Source organism: Paralichthys olivaceus, chromosome 19, assembly GCF_024713975.1.
Source record: "Paralichthys olivaceus isolate ysfri-2021 chromosome 19, ASM2471397v2, whole genome shotgun sequence".
NCBI classification, from domain to species: domain Eukaryota; kingdom Metazoa; phylum Chordata; class Actinopteri; order Pleuronectiformes; family Paralichthyidae; genus Paralichthys; species Paralichthys olivaceus.
In genome coordinates this window covers 12064932-12079374 of record NC_091111.1, presented here as the reverse complement: position 1 = coordinate 12079374, position 14443 = coordinate 12064932, and the positions used below count along the sequence as shown (strand labels likewise).

General features: G+C 40.9%; 2 protein-coding genes across 4 annotated transcripts in view; both read right to left on the bottom strand.

Annotated features, from left to right (window-relative positions):
* Nucleotides 1-48: 48 nt before the first annotated feature.
* parp1 (poly (ADP-ribose) polymerase 1) lies at nt 49-9729 on the bottom strand. Its single transcript, XM_020097716.2, has 23 exons — nt 9487-9729; nt 8307-8469; nt 7805-7920; nt 7449-7663; nt 6340-6430; nt 6119-6235; nt 5617-5793; nt 5230-5392; nt 4667-4807; nt 4291-4530; nt 4131-4196; nt 3909-4041; nt 3563-3758; nt 3337-3465; nt 3049-3132; nt 2789-2911; nt 2553-2681; nt 2358-2456; nt 2091-2243; nt 1835-1962; nt 1664-1725; nt 1355-1469; nt 49-863 (listed from the first exon to the last, which is right to left on the bottom strand). Exons 1-23 carry the CDS (start codon nt 9607-9609, stop codon nt 782-784), a joined length of 3045 nt encoding a protein of 1014 aa, XP_019953275.2. The 5' UTR covers nt 9610-9729; the 3' UTR covers nt 49-781.
* Nucleotides 9730-10729: 1000 nt separating this feature from the next.
* Nucleotides 10730-14443, bottom strand: part of LOC109636103 (adenylate cyclase type 8) — a 15497-nt gene continuing 11783 nt past the window's right edge. For all 3 annotated transcript variants that reach the window (XM_020097650.2, XM_069514809.1, XM_069514808.1), the window contains 5 exons: nt 13891-14037; nt 13526-13618; nt 13246-13360; nt 12897-13099; nt 10730-12109 (listed from right to left, as the gene is read on the bottom strand). In XM_020097650.2, the coding sequence (XP_019953209.2) occupies nt 11894-12109; nt 12897-13099; nt 13246-13360; nt 13526-13618; nt 13891-14037 (774 nt within the window). In that variant the 3' untranslated portion in view covers nt 10730-11893. The remainder of the gene's footprint in view (nt 12110-12896; nt 13100-13245; nt 13361-13525; nt 13619-13890; nt 14038-14443) is intronic.

Sequence of the window (14443 nt, the reverse complement as noted above, 5' to 3'; positions counted from 1 at the left end):
TAGACTCAAACATTCAGTACAAGAAAATACGATTTGCCAACACAGACGTTACATTTTCTCTCAAATGTTTTATTTTGTTTGAGGTAAGCATGAAAAAAAACACTAGGAAAAAAGTGTACCACATACGATGGCAGTTCTGTCTTTTACAGAATACTTACATAAACATGAACTACGCTGTTTTTAAACGTTTTAACGTTCAGCAAGGAAGACGGCTTGAGAGACAACAAAACACACATATATATATATACAGGTCAAACCTTGTACAGTATCTTTGAAACCAACAGTCTCAAAATGTTCGTGGCGGTTTTACTGGGAAACCTTTGCAAAATACCAACAGTGGTTTATGCGTCTGACTGGACCAGAGCTATTTATTTTTGCAGTAATACGCCTACAGTTTTGAAAGAATGAAGAAATAAGACCCTTTTCTTATTCAAGATAATCACGAGACAGAAAACTAACATTTCTGATGTTCATCTCTAAACCAAAGGCTTTCTAAGTAGTATGCACCAAGCTTTAGCTCCTGTGCTGACCTGTGATCTGCACTCTTTTGAGTCAGAATTAGGTATTTAAGTACCTAATAAAAAAACATGAAGGAATTCTGCCGGCTAGTAAACCTGATAAAGGAGAAGTAAAGTGACTATAGATTTCTGATGACAATTGTAAAGGTTAGTGTGGCATCACTCCTTTGCCAAACATCTTCTGTTGCAGGGAATGAAGCCCAGGCATTGGGAGGCAGCAGCGGTCTTTGTTTTTACTGAAGGACGTTCGGACACAGCTCCTCTCACCACAGGGACGTCTGGTAGTTAAACTTGATCTTCAGCAGATACTTCATATTTACCTGCGCTACGTCATACACAATGTATCTGGAGGAACAGCGGTTAAAGAAAACAGAAACAGTCTTGCATCTCACACAAAAGTACGCTGCTTTCACACATGCACTGAGCTCTTGACATTCTCCTGAAATGATCAGGAGAGGATGCATGTAAGAACGCAAACGTCTGAATCAGTTGCTTCAAACATTTTCATCAACTTTTCCTGCCTGGAAATGTCCGGATAGGTCACGAGAGAGTGGGCATGTTGATGATGCAACAGATGCCCAACTCAAAATCTCAGGATGACAAAGAGGTGCTTTACACATAGCAGACACCGACGATATTGTCAACTTGGAAAGACAATGAGTCAGTTTATTCAATGTCAGGACAGACTTGTAATGTCATATATACTGACAAACGTTTTGGCTCTGCACACCACTACACACACCATTAAATAATTATTTGTGTTGCGAAAAAGGAAAAGATACTTAGCAACATTATTCCCCAAAATCATGCACAAGGAGACAAATATAAAAGGATACTCGTTGTACAGTAGACTTGTGTCATCAATGTTAGTATTGGCTCCTTTTCCCAGAGGCACTTGCACCCCGTCTAAAGTGACAGAAGCACCTGGATCAGGAGCAGTTCTACCCACACCTGAAAAGAAAGAGATGTTGTCACTTGGCTTTCAAAAAGATTGAATTATTATTCACATTTATGGAGCATGGAGCTATAATTCCTCTGATCTGCTGTTTATACAATTTAAAATCATTACACAATTATTCCATATTTTTTACTGTTAAACAATTGTGTTCACAACAATGTGTTTTTAGACACTATCAGTTTCTCACCTTTAACACTGTGTTTGCCCTTGGGTAGTTTAGTAATGTGCGAGGCCTTCTTCAGTTCATGCCTGCAATGAAATTTAAAAAAAAAAAAAAGATAAATGAATCAACATCCTCCTCACAAACATATTAAATGAGACACTAAAAAGAGCTGGAATATAGGATGTAAGAACTCACATGTTGCCAAGGGCAACCTCAGCCAGCAGAAGGAGACCGACAGGGTCTGACTGGGAGGTGTGACAGTAGTTTGCACTCTTGGACACCATGTCTGCAAAGTACACACCTTTGCCAAACATGTAACCAGTCTGGATAGACAGTGAGAGAGAAGCAAAACAGCAGAGTAGTACGTTAGCAAATCAACTGGAAAAACTTGATTTGTTATTGATAACAAACAGCAGTGAATCCTGAACACAGTGTAATAAACACCACGCACCACTGGGGCCTCTGGGGGGGCGATACGAAGACCCTGAGACAGGATACCAGCGTAGTTGGTGGTACGAGAACCGTGCCACAGTAGCTGGCGATTGTGTAGCTCCTCAAAGGGCCGGTACCTCTGGCGCTCGCCTTCACGGCCAATTTTAAAGATCTGAAAGAATACAGGTTTATAATTTATCACCTATAACAAACAATTACACTGTGAGTGTGACATCAAATAAAATGTCCATCTTCTTTAGATTCTTTTCTCCCAATATTGACTTACCTCTTGCACGTCCAGAGTGTAAGTGTTGTGTGTGGCAGCGTGGGTGTTCTTAACATACTGCGTAATGATCTCAGCCTCATCCGTGGTCTTGTCAACAACCTGTAAAATAAACATACCACACACTGTTGTCTTTCTGTTCATAACCTCTTTCTAGAGCACACACTGATTATTACTCCCACAGAAAATAGGACAAACCTCAATCTTGGTTTTGAGTTTCTCATAGTTGATGTCGATGGGATCGTTCTCATTATCCTGGGCCCCTCCCCGTAGCAGACTGTACGCCACTTCAATATCCAACAGGTTGTCCAACATCTGAACTTTAGCCTGAACAGAGATGTATTCAGACATATTTATCCATCCACAGTCTAAATTCTACACTGGTCTTATTATCGTGATAATAAAAGAGGACTGCACAGTATGTGTGCCCTTACTTGAATGTAGTCCAGGTTGTTGAGCAGTGGAGGTTTCTTCATACCAAAGTCATGAGGTATCAGGGTGTAAAAGCGATTGGAGAGATCCAGTATCTGTGCCTCTGGCAAACAATCCGACACAGCCTATGATGAAAAAGGAATAATATTTAATGTTATAATTAAGATAATTGGAAGAGATATGGTCCAACGACTGTGCAGAATTACTAGTTGTAATAACAGAAATTTGTCACATGACTCTTTGAAGGTAACCTGTTACCGACCTGCTGGACTTCAGTGAGGAGAGCGTAGGCACTCTGGATCTGTCTCTTACTCAGCTTTCCAAGGGGCATCTTCTGGAGGTCAATCTGAAAACAGGAAATGTGATGTCAGCTTTGCGCATGTGGAACACGTAAAGGAATAATACACACACTCAATTTTGTGATGGTGATACAAAAAGTTGTAAGCACAACGTAGTTTCTTTAAAATGTTTTTAATGAGCTGTAGATGTTGAATCTTCTCATATTTACTGTCAGTTCTTAGGTAAGCACAGACGTGAGAAGGTTTCTTACCTCAAACTCCACCATAGCCTTTTTCATGCTCTCCACATCAAAGATCATCTTAATCAGCTCCTGCACAGGTTTGTCTAGCTTGGACTTGGTGCCAGCGGAGGCCGTCAGTCTCTTCACTGCCTCCTCATCCTGCACAGTAACATGAAAAATTACACATAAAATAAAAGCTAGCAAAGTAAACACACTGTGATACCTGCTTCATAGTTCTTTTTGTGGTGGTGTGTACCTGTCCATAGTCAATCTCCAGCGGGTAGAATTTATTGGGATATTTGGTGAAGTTGGAGGTGCTCCAGTTGTTGCCCGTCTTCTCCTTGTACACACACAGGAAGTTGTCCATTGCCGAGTTCTTATCATGAAACTTGTCCAGCTTGTTGCCTCCGATGGTTGTACCCACTCTGCCCCAGGACCTGAACACCCAGTACCTGCACGTAGATGTCATGTTAGACTTTGGATAGAGTGAGGCAGCATTGCAGCTGGCATATTAAAATTTGAAAATCAGGTCAGGTTTATGTGTGTAGCTTCTCTTTCAGACCTGAATGATTATTCTAACAGCCCCTGCACGAGGACATTACCTTTTCTGTACATCATCCTCCAGCAGCTGCAGTTTATAGTAGGAATTAGTTCCTCTGACAATGTCCACGAGACCCAGTGTAGCACTGTACATCTTCCCACTCTGCTCCAGGACATGGGCGCTGTTCTCAAGACCTAAAAAATCAAACACCACAATTAAAGACAGAAGCAAAAAAAAAAAAAGGACAGAGATGGTTTATTCAACGCAGGGTTCGCCCAAGTACCTGAATCTGGATCCACAGCAGCTCCTCCTTTAACTGTGAGCTTCATCTTCTTGGATTTGCTACCACCTGTAAAAATGCAGATGCAATTATTTAAAGAAAGATGCTTTAAAATGCGATTTAACATTTTGATAAATAATTATTAGCAACAAATATCCTTTACCTTCTTCCTCCTTCACTCGCCCTGTGCTCTTGGTAGGCAGCGCTCCAGACTTGGAGGCCACGGAGGGAGCCGGAGCCTCGACTTTGACCTCAGCACCCCAGGGAGAGATGGCGTGCAGGGAGACCAGTTCCTGAAGAGCTTTACCCGAAGACTTGATGTCTGTTAGGAAATCGTCAGAGACAACGCGCACGCCAGCGTCCCTCACTTCCTCCATTTTCTTACTCATCTTCTCCACCTCCTCTGTGAGTCAGAAGTAGGAATGGTTGAATTTTATGTTTTCAGTGTGGATAAATACGTTGCACATGGATTCATAAATAAATAAAATAAACAGATCATAATTTGTATGAATTCTTCCCTTAATTGATGGTCTACTCACTCTTGGTGCTGATGCAGAGCGAGGCCTTACTGGCCTTGCTGGTGATCGTTCCACCCAACTCCTCTACAGCAGCCTTCAAATCGTCCTTGTTCTTGGACAGCTTACCCACCCCCAACAGCTTCATACCCGTCAGAGGTTTGTCTACGGGACAAAAATACATATCAAACATTGTATTGGTGTATATTTATTATTTTGACTTTTGTGGTTTGATTTTTTCATTTCAATCAATATTTTCTTAACTTCAGATTAATTTCCTGAAACTTTGACATAAACTAAGGCTGTGACGGTATGGATTTTTGCATATGATAATATGGGGAATAACGGCACACAAGATTTTGCAGTGATGAGCTCAATCCTGCAGTAGGTATCATACGACTGCGGTATTGCACTAATGTAGTTACCGTCACAGCCCTATAGGTAACAGATGAAGGTTAGAAAAAAAGGATAGTGCGTATTCAGTGCAATCTCAATGCAATCAAATCACATCTGAGCATACAGAGAAATCTATGTAGATATTAATGGACATTTTCAGGATAGTAACTCCTTCTCAGGTCTCGTCTCACCTGAAGGTGCTCCCTCTGGCAGTAGCTCAGTCGGGGCACTGGACGCACTCGCCAGAGGTTTGGCTTTGGCTGCTGTCACGGTTTGGCTGGGAGCCTCCTTGGGGTAAACCCTGTCCTGTCGCTTGAACTTGAATTTTTTAAGGAAAGGAACCTCATTGAATTCCTGAAATGACAAGCCAAGAGAGTAAATTAGTACAAGTTAAATATAATTGGCAAATGTGGAGCTTTTTCTTAATTTTTGTGCAGATATCATTCTGTCATCTGAGCACACTCAGCCAGAGCAGCTGCTTGAAGGAAACTCCATCCTGAATGCTATGACTGGTGATATGAGCAGCTGAAATGGTTCTCTAATAAGAACCAAGAGTGTCCTGAAATGAGGTGACCTACCTTGGGGACGACCCAGTCCTTGCGTTCGGGTGTTGCCGTTTTGAACACACACTTTGTCCAAGCCGAAATGTCCCCTGAACAGTAATAAGCATCACCCTTAAACACCAGCTGGCCCTGGCACTCCTTACAGGCCTCAAGAGCACCAAAGGCCATACCGTCAGCCAGGCAGTCGACCACCTGTCAATCAAACAACACAATAACTGTATCTGTATTTGGCACAACAAGGGTTCTGGTAAGTAAAAGTAAAAAATACAACATGCTTTATAACGAGATCTTCTAAAATATATTGTGAATTAATATTTCACATTTATTTAAATTAGCCTGGCAACAGTAGACACATCATTAATCTACAGATGGAATACAAACATTAAACTTGATCCTTAAAAATCTGAATTTGAAAACATTCGCAGTGATGACTTCAACATTTCGATTAAGATCTTTAATATTCAGTATACAGTGAGTATTTAGATCCAGAGAAAATGAACGAGCTGAGATCTCTTACATTGGTCTCTCCAGAGGGAACCTCCTGTCCGTTTGCAATCAGCAGCTCCTTCATATCGTTGATGGAACAAAATTTCCTCAGCTTGTCTTTGAGTCCCCAGATCAGCTGGCTCTGGTTCTGTGGACCACACATGAAAACACAAACATATCAAGAACATCATCTCCAAATATAGTGCAGCATTCATTGCAGTACAAAATGAAATATCAGAGATAAAAATGTACCTTCAACTGCTCCTCCAGCTTTTTCTTCTCAACCTCTTCCTCCTTCTTCTGTTTCTTTGATGCTCCATCGACCTCGTCAGCTTTACGCTTTCTGCAAGAGAAACACAAGTTCATAATATTTTTATCAAACTTTTTCCCATATTACCTTCCTAATTAAGGTCAGACCAAGACAGCAAAACAAACAAGTCTGAATCTGACACCTTCTTTCATTAAGTAAATTCATTCTTTCCCAATCAGTTAATGGACAAACACAAGCTGGTACATGTCTCTGCAGTCCCCAGCGTCAACACTGATATCATCCACCCTGCCCTGACAAGAAATATTTACTAGCTACTCATTAGACCAGTCACTCACTCAGCATTCACATTTTAGTTAATGACCACCAAGTGGTCGTCTCTGTCAAGAAACACAACAAACATCCCTCATCTGACAATTAGTGAGATGATGACGGAGGAAGGGATTTCTATCAAACAGTGTCTTACTCGAAACGCTAGTGAGTCATTTTAGCTGTTTTGTGAATTTCATCATAATTCTGAGCTGGGCATGTGACCCCACATGACTCAGGCTACCGTTTCTGTTTCTTGGCGGTGAACGTGACCTACACAGTCTATTTCAACTTCTTCCCTTGTGTGCTGAGACTCCGTGTGATCATATTTCTTATATAAGCCTGAATCTTTATCACGATCAAGCAAGGTGGCAGAGGCGAGAGGCAAGAAAGGGCTGCGGTGCGCTTGCCTCCTCTCTTTTTCTTTTCCTCTGCACAATCTGCTGGATCCTGCTCAACATCATAATCTGCTTCCTGCTTCTCTCCCCGCACTGTTCCGTATCGCAAAAGCTGCTTCTCATTGCCAACATTCTATCACAAGCAAACTCTGCGGTCAACCATTACACACATACACAATGACGGATTTCAGGGACACATTTAAAGCCATTTTCCTGAGCTGCAGAACAGTGGGAGACAGATAGGCTTCTAATCGTGCAGGTAGTGATGATAGACGGTCCAGCCTTTCAAAATGCAAACCACACCTGACCAAGCTCATGATCCCAAATACTGCACATTGAATATGACAATACAAACATTATTAAGAATCCCTCCTTTGTTATCTCACCCCTCAGATTTCACAGCAGGAAGCCTCTTCTTGAGCTCTTCCTTGTCTTCAGCCCGCAGTGCGTTGAAGCCCTTTAGCTGGGCAGCACTGTATTCAGGTTTGAAGACCAGCTCCTCCCTGCGGCTCACGAAACATGCTGTGTGGTACCAGCGGTCGATCAGACCCAGCTGAGGCTTCTCTGGGTCCACTGTCTTCTTGGACACACGGATCTGATCCTAAAGGAAAGGCCAGAGCATCAGAGGATTTAGCAAAGCACTTCCATAGCATACAACTTATGAGACTGGACTTCTAATATCTATATCATTGAGACGGAATTAATAGAATTTAACAGTTTACAAAAGTAGGTGATTAACAACCTTTTCTATTTTCTGCTCACAGCCTTTGCATGTGCTGCGGTTCGACTTTGCATACTCCACCGCAAACTCATTCAGTGTCTTCTCCCCTTTAGCTCCACTCTTCTGCTCCCCTTTTCCTAAAAGAGGAAAGTTATTCAGTTTCATCAAGCAATGAAAAATGACATGCGAAAAAAATCATGTGGAAAAATAATATTCATTTATAACTAAATGTTTGCTTCAAAGTAAAACAGGCTATTTATGTACTTTGTTTTATCAATAAAAATAAGTAAAAATGACCTAAGTTGACATATCTTCCCATACGAGAATTTTTCACATTTATTGTTTTTATTATATGGTGATGCCCATCTCCACACCTTTTCAGCAGGTATTTAAAACCATTAACTCTGTAATTTAATGAGAGCACATAGATGTATTACCATACAGGAAAACTGGGGTTGTGTGTATGGGTGACGTTTTACAATACATAGAGATGTGTGTCAAATGCCTTTAGTCAAGTACCCACCTCCTGCTGCGCCACCAGTTTCAATGGCCTTCTTAACCTTCTCCTGGTCGTCCCAGCGGAGGTCAGAGTACCCAGCAATGTCTGCAGTGGACTGAGCTGCTGCTCGCAGCCAGAAGCAGGAGAAGTGGTGCCAGTGTGGAACCTTCCCATCAAACATGGGGGACTAGAGGACAGAGAAGGAAAAAAAAGACGTTACTTTATAATATATTTATAACATTTCTCTTTAGTTCACATCTTGCTCTTGCCCACATTCATGCACTTTCATAATTTGTATCACTTTTTTCCTTTTCTGTTTTTTAATTGAATTTCTTTATCTTTTATCTAAGTTTTTATATTACTTAAAATATGTTCTCTTACAAATTACATTTTATTTGTATCTCTATTTCAAGTTAAGCACTTTGTTGAGGGTTTAGGACAGAGGATGTCGCACCTCGTCAAGCCCTGAGAGACTAATTGTGATTTGTGATTATTGGCTATACAAATAAAATTTGATTGATTGATTGGAAATGTGGAGCTGCTCCACAGACCATGATTAAGGAGTATGTCTGACGTTAGCTTCTTAGTTGACTCGTTACTTCTACAGCAGAAGCAGCAAACTATTATCGTCGCAGTGTTGTGACTTCATCTTCTGTGGTGGATGCAGAGAGGGCTGGGCCATAACACAATATCAACAAACATCACTGCATCGATATACATCCAAATGCATGTGGATAAACATAGTGAGAAGATACACACACACACACAACTGATCTTAAATGTTCTTTTTCACTCAGGGGCAAAAATTGCCTTTCAACTTCAAAGGGATAAATTTGTGACAAATATTGAGATAATGAAAATATATATCTGGAAAAAACTTTAGACTGTATCGTGCAGCCTGGATGCAGATACAAAGATGCACAGCAGCAGGAGCAGCAGGAGCAGTAGGAGCAGGAGGAGTCCCTCTTGAAGAAAGGCTCGATGTCTCTTTGTGATCAAAACTCAATAGACAATGTCAGCCATTTAAATGCTAACAAAGGCCTAAACCCGCTGAACTCGCATTAACACTCACCCACGCTCCCCCTCGTGCTAGCAGGCTAACGGTGCTGCACGAGATGAATGCGTGGTGGATGTTCGACGGAGGAGACGCAGCTAGCTGAGCAGCTTTCTGCTCCTGAAGCGGCTCCGCACGTCGCTGCCTCACCTGAACCATGATGGCCATCCTCAGCGAGTCCTTCGCTATGTTCTCTTTGCATTTCTTGCACGACGCCCGGCCGCTCTTCGCGTACTCGGCCCGGTACAGCTTGTCCTCCTGAGAATCCGCCATGGTTGTTTAGCACAGAGACGAAAATGAGAAGAAGGAAAGACTGAGACAGAAACTTTCCCACAGAGACACAAGCAGCGACCAGAGGACGAGCCCGCGTGTGAGGGGAGGGGGAGGTCTCACTCTGTCCGTGTTTCCAGATACACGTGCTCACCAGAGAGCGTCAGCTGCTCCCTCCCTCTGAGACAGGCCTCACTTAGTTTAATAAATACACAAGTGTTATTCATGGTTTTTATGTATTGTATGTGTTTTCGTCTATGTTGTGTTGTGATTCATCCAGACCTTGGATCTTTAATAATGATAAAAACAGCAATAATAATAATAATAATAATAATTCCTTGCACTCCTCCTCCTCTGTAGACTTGAAATAAATAAATTAATAAGTAAAGAAAACCCAAGTCTCTTGAATATATCGTATTTTGGGAAACAACAGCTTCAAACTAATTCTGATATTATAAAGACAGATGTTTATATTACTTGTTTGCAAGAACTGGTGGATGAATTTCATATTTCTCCTCCTACAACTATATACAGATAACATTTACATCACTGAAAACATTAGCTTTTTATGCAGTCGATTTCTTCCAAATAATTGTTTTTTTCACATCTATGGACTTGGTAAATGTGTTTCTATAATACATTATACATATATGAAATTATCAAGCATATAATAATTTTTATTTGTGATGATTATATGAGATTAGTTCGACAAATAATCAATTTTGATAGACACAATAATGAAGTTATGTAATCATCAGTTATTGTTATGAACTATTAGTCGTCAGGTAACTGCACACAAAAAAAATCAATATAAAAAGTGTTCCTTCTATCGTGTGAGTCATCTGTCATCATAGACGATCAGTGAGTCGGCCGTAGATTACCCGCGCTACTTTCAGTCCCAACGAATCGAGCTACGAAAACTCATCCAGACCAGAGTCAACGAAAAATACAGACCCAAGAATAAAACTGCCCTTATATCGTTTTTAATCTGTTATTTAGTCATCTCTCTTTTTATTTCTGTGTGTTCCGTCGGTGATCCTGAAGCTTTGACTGCAGTTTATTTAGTGAAGGATGAGATTAGTTAAATATATGCAGCATAAAATTGAAAAATAACCTGATTCAGTTCCATTGTTGATACTGGTTTTATTAGCAGAAATTGTACGCTATTAAAATTTCTTTGTAAAAATCCTTAAAAAAATATACACAACATACCTCGGAACAATAAAAAAACCAAAATGTGACCATTTGACTGGTACAGATTACATTTCAAAAAAAGCCAAACTTTCAGGAAGCACAGCCTTATTTTACTTTCCCAGCCCAGTATTTATTTATTTATTGTTAGATACAATATAAATCTGAGGTATATTACAAACACTGATAAAAACTTTAGGTTAATTTATATTGTAATGGGTTTATGAATTTACAACCACACCCTTTTAGGTTTTCCTACTTTAGAAAAAGTCTGATATAATCAGTTACAGGTTTTAACCATAGACTGTATATAAAGGTTTTAACAGGACAGCTTTAATATGCATCAGGCATTCGATCATTATTATATCAAGAAAATGTGACCATGGGGCTGTTTTGGCATCAACCTCTTCACTGAGTTTCACCGCTCCACTGAAAATACAACCGTAGTGAAGTAACTGATGTGAGACTCACCGTAGTTTACAGAGTTAAAACTGAACTGGCTGTGCTGTGGTTAGCTGTGTCTGGGTTCGAACCCCATGTGTGGATTTTCTTCAGGTATCTGTACTGTACAACCAACAACCTTTGGCCTTACGTCAGCTGGAACTGGCTCCTTCACAGGATAAACTTGTATAGCTGATGGATCAATACATGAAAATGAAATAAAGAGTGAACTCACAATATGAAATGTACTGTACTGTAAAAATCATGCATGATAATACAATATAAACAGTCAGTATAGGCCATTGGTAGTCTAACAAAGGTTGAGCTGGCTGATTTGAGGTAGTCTGTGATTTGGCTTTTAGGTCTGAGGAAAAAGAAAAAACAAATGTTGGCCTTTGTTAACTTGAAACTGAAATCAGTGCCGCAGATATCTGGCGATGACAGAGCTCCCATGTAGGTCCCTTGAACACAAAACTGTCCAAAACCTTTATTATTCACATTTACTTTACAGATGAGAAGCAGAGGAGGACCCAGTCATGGAAGGAGGGGAAACTGGAACTTATGACCAGTGTGCAGCTAATTTCTGATATGGCAAAGGTGGGACATGAGTGTAAACCAGTGGAAACAATATGGCTGGTGTGGGTCCTCCTCTACCTCAGCACTGCTGGGCGCACGGTGTCAGACTGAAACCCCCGTTGGCCTCTCTAATCTTCTCCTTGTTTCTGGCCTGCACCAGACCAAACACCACTCCTGCCAGCGTCATGCGTCCTGCCGTGCGGCCCCCTGTGCGGCCATCTGTCACCACGTTGGCCATCTTACTGCGCACGGTGCTGATGAAATAGGTGCGGACTTTGCCCTGGCTCTCACTCACCTACAATGATGACAGCAGTCAACAACACAGGTTTGTTATTTTCACTCAGAAATACAACACATCATCCTGAGCAGGAATACAAATACATGTTAGCTTTTATTCGAGGCTGTGTGTTGTTCCTTTTCACCAGTGGGTGTCTCCCTTGTTCAAGTTGTTCCCTCACTCTCAGAGGGGTTTGTTTCTACTCTTGTGCTGATTAGTTGCTGCCTTTACTCAGGTCTTGGCCCATTTTTAGCTGCATTCTCCTGCTCCCAGTTTTCACCTCCACTGATTGATCAGACCCTGTCTCAGTCTGAAGTTACAGTTACAGAGGTGAGAAGCTTTTTCATTAAATTCTTTTTGACATGTCTTGGTAGAAAAAAAGTGTTATGATATAATATTAATCAAAATTCAGCCCATGGTGCTGTGCATGCTGGGTCACTACGGTGCCTCAAGTCTTTTTTGAGGGTCTTATCCCAGTGATGAACGGCCAAGTGCTCATGTTTCTGGTAAGTTTTTTTTTTTTTCATAAGACTGTATGAAAGAACTGATGGATGTAACTACAGGTGTAGGATCACTTTTCTTGAAAACATGAGTCTGTTGATTAAAGCTTAATTCCTCAAGTCATTCATTCATTAATTTCAGAATATGACCAAACTTTATTAAACTTTTATTAAAATTGCACCTTTCCAGTAGCACACATCCATTCTCAATTTCACTGTACTAATAAAGAATGAATTAAAGTTCATTATTTAATGATCCCAAGCAACATACATACATGTTCAGCCTCCATCTTTCTGTTACTCACCCCTTTGACAAAGATTTCCCCACGTAACTCCAGCACGAAGCCCCATTCGGCCAGGATCCTGCGTGTGGCCTCAGGTACCTGTATGCGGCTGCTCACTCCTGTGCTGTCCATGCGGCTGGCCAGGTTCACTGTCAACCCCCAGATGTCATACTGCGGCTTGGTGGTACCGATCACACCTGCCACCACCGGCCCATGGGCAATGCCTGTGTGAGTCCAACAAAGAAAATGATTTCCTTCAGAGTAAATGATATAAAAGTAACAGCTCTAGGATGCTAGAGACAAGGGTGCATGTTATTTATTTACATGAGTGTGTGTGCATCTGTGTGTGTGTGCGACGTCAGGCATTTACCCACACGCAGCTGAAAGTTTTTGGCACAGTGCCTGTTAATTTCTTTCAAGGTCTCCTGCATAGCCAATGCAAACAAAACCAGCTCGCTCAGGTGATTCCACTCATCCATGGATGTCTGAGAGAGTGAGAGAGAGAGATTCACACAGAATTTGACAGAAAGAGAGAGAGAGAGAGAGAGAGAAAGAGAGAGAGAGAGAGAGAGAGGTGGAAGAATGGATTTATTAAAGCTGCTGCCAATGATTGAAGGGCAAAACAAACGATGAACGAGAGGATCGCCCACCTGTCTGTCTGGAGCTAAGCCAGAAGCTGCCATGTAGCAGCTCCCGATGGTCTTAATCTTCTCCACATAGTGAAAGTACGACTCCTCCAGCAACTTGGAAGAAGAATCACATAGAGATAAAGATGTGATTATCTCCCACATTGAGTGAGTTTAGTAGAGCAATGAAAATCAATCCCATTTGTCCTTCGTTCTTATTTTTATCAGATGAATATGAAGGTAAATACTGTTTCAACTGCAATGATTGAGAACCAGGTAACTATTATTTCAGCAAGTCCCATTACCTTTGAGTATATTTAAACATATGGTTAAATCAATGATGTGAGCTACTGTACAGCTCACAGTTTAATTTTCAGTCTAACCCTCACCTCATCAAAGCCAGCGATGATCTCATTGAGTAGTCGGAGGCAGTCCACTCCTTCGTGTCTGATCTCCTTCTCCTCAAAATACTCATTGAACCCAGCGATGGAAGCAAACATCACACCAACTTCATCATAGGACTGGGAGTAAACCTCCTGCAATTAAAATTAAAAGTCATATGCTGTAATGTTTGGCAGGACAATTCAAAAACACATCTGCTAATATTTGGGCTCTTCGTTTGGTCAGCAGAAGAAAATGTACAAAATGTAAAGGTATAATGTAAAATCACTTTTAATATAAATACTATCCAATATGTTTATTACATTAAGTCTTCATTTATTTCAGTTTTTAAAAAAAGCCATAAACAGCAACACTAACATATATTTACTTATTTTAAGAGTCCAGTTTATCCAAAATATAATTTAAAAATTAATTTGGATTTTGGAGCCGTTCTTCTGTTCTCCCTTGATTAAGGCATTGGAGTCCAAATTATGTGAGAATAAATAAATTTGCTGAGGAAGATTCCTGGGAACTCATGGTCTGAGTCAGAGAGGGTGTCTT

What these genes read in the sequence shown, in the direction of transcription:
- parp1 (XM_020097716.2), bottom strand. Translation starts at nt 9,609, where the DNA reads ATGGCGGATTCTCAGGAGGACAAGCTGTACCGGGCCGAGTACGCGAAG. An exon ending in AACTGGTGGCGCAGCAGGAG is followed by an intron (nt 7,921 to 8,306) that starts GTGGGTACTTGA and finishes TTCCTCTTTTAG; the next exon opens with GAAAAGGGGAGCAGAAGAGT. An exon ending in GTGAGCAGAAAATAGAAAAG is followed by an intron (nt 7,664 to 7,804) that starts GTTGTTAATCAC and finishes CCTTTCCTTTAG; the next exon opens with GATCAGATCCGTGTGTCCAA.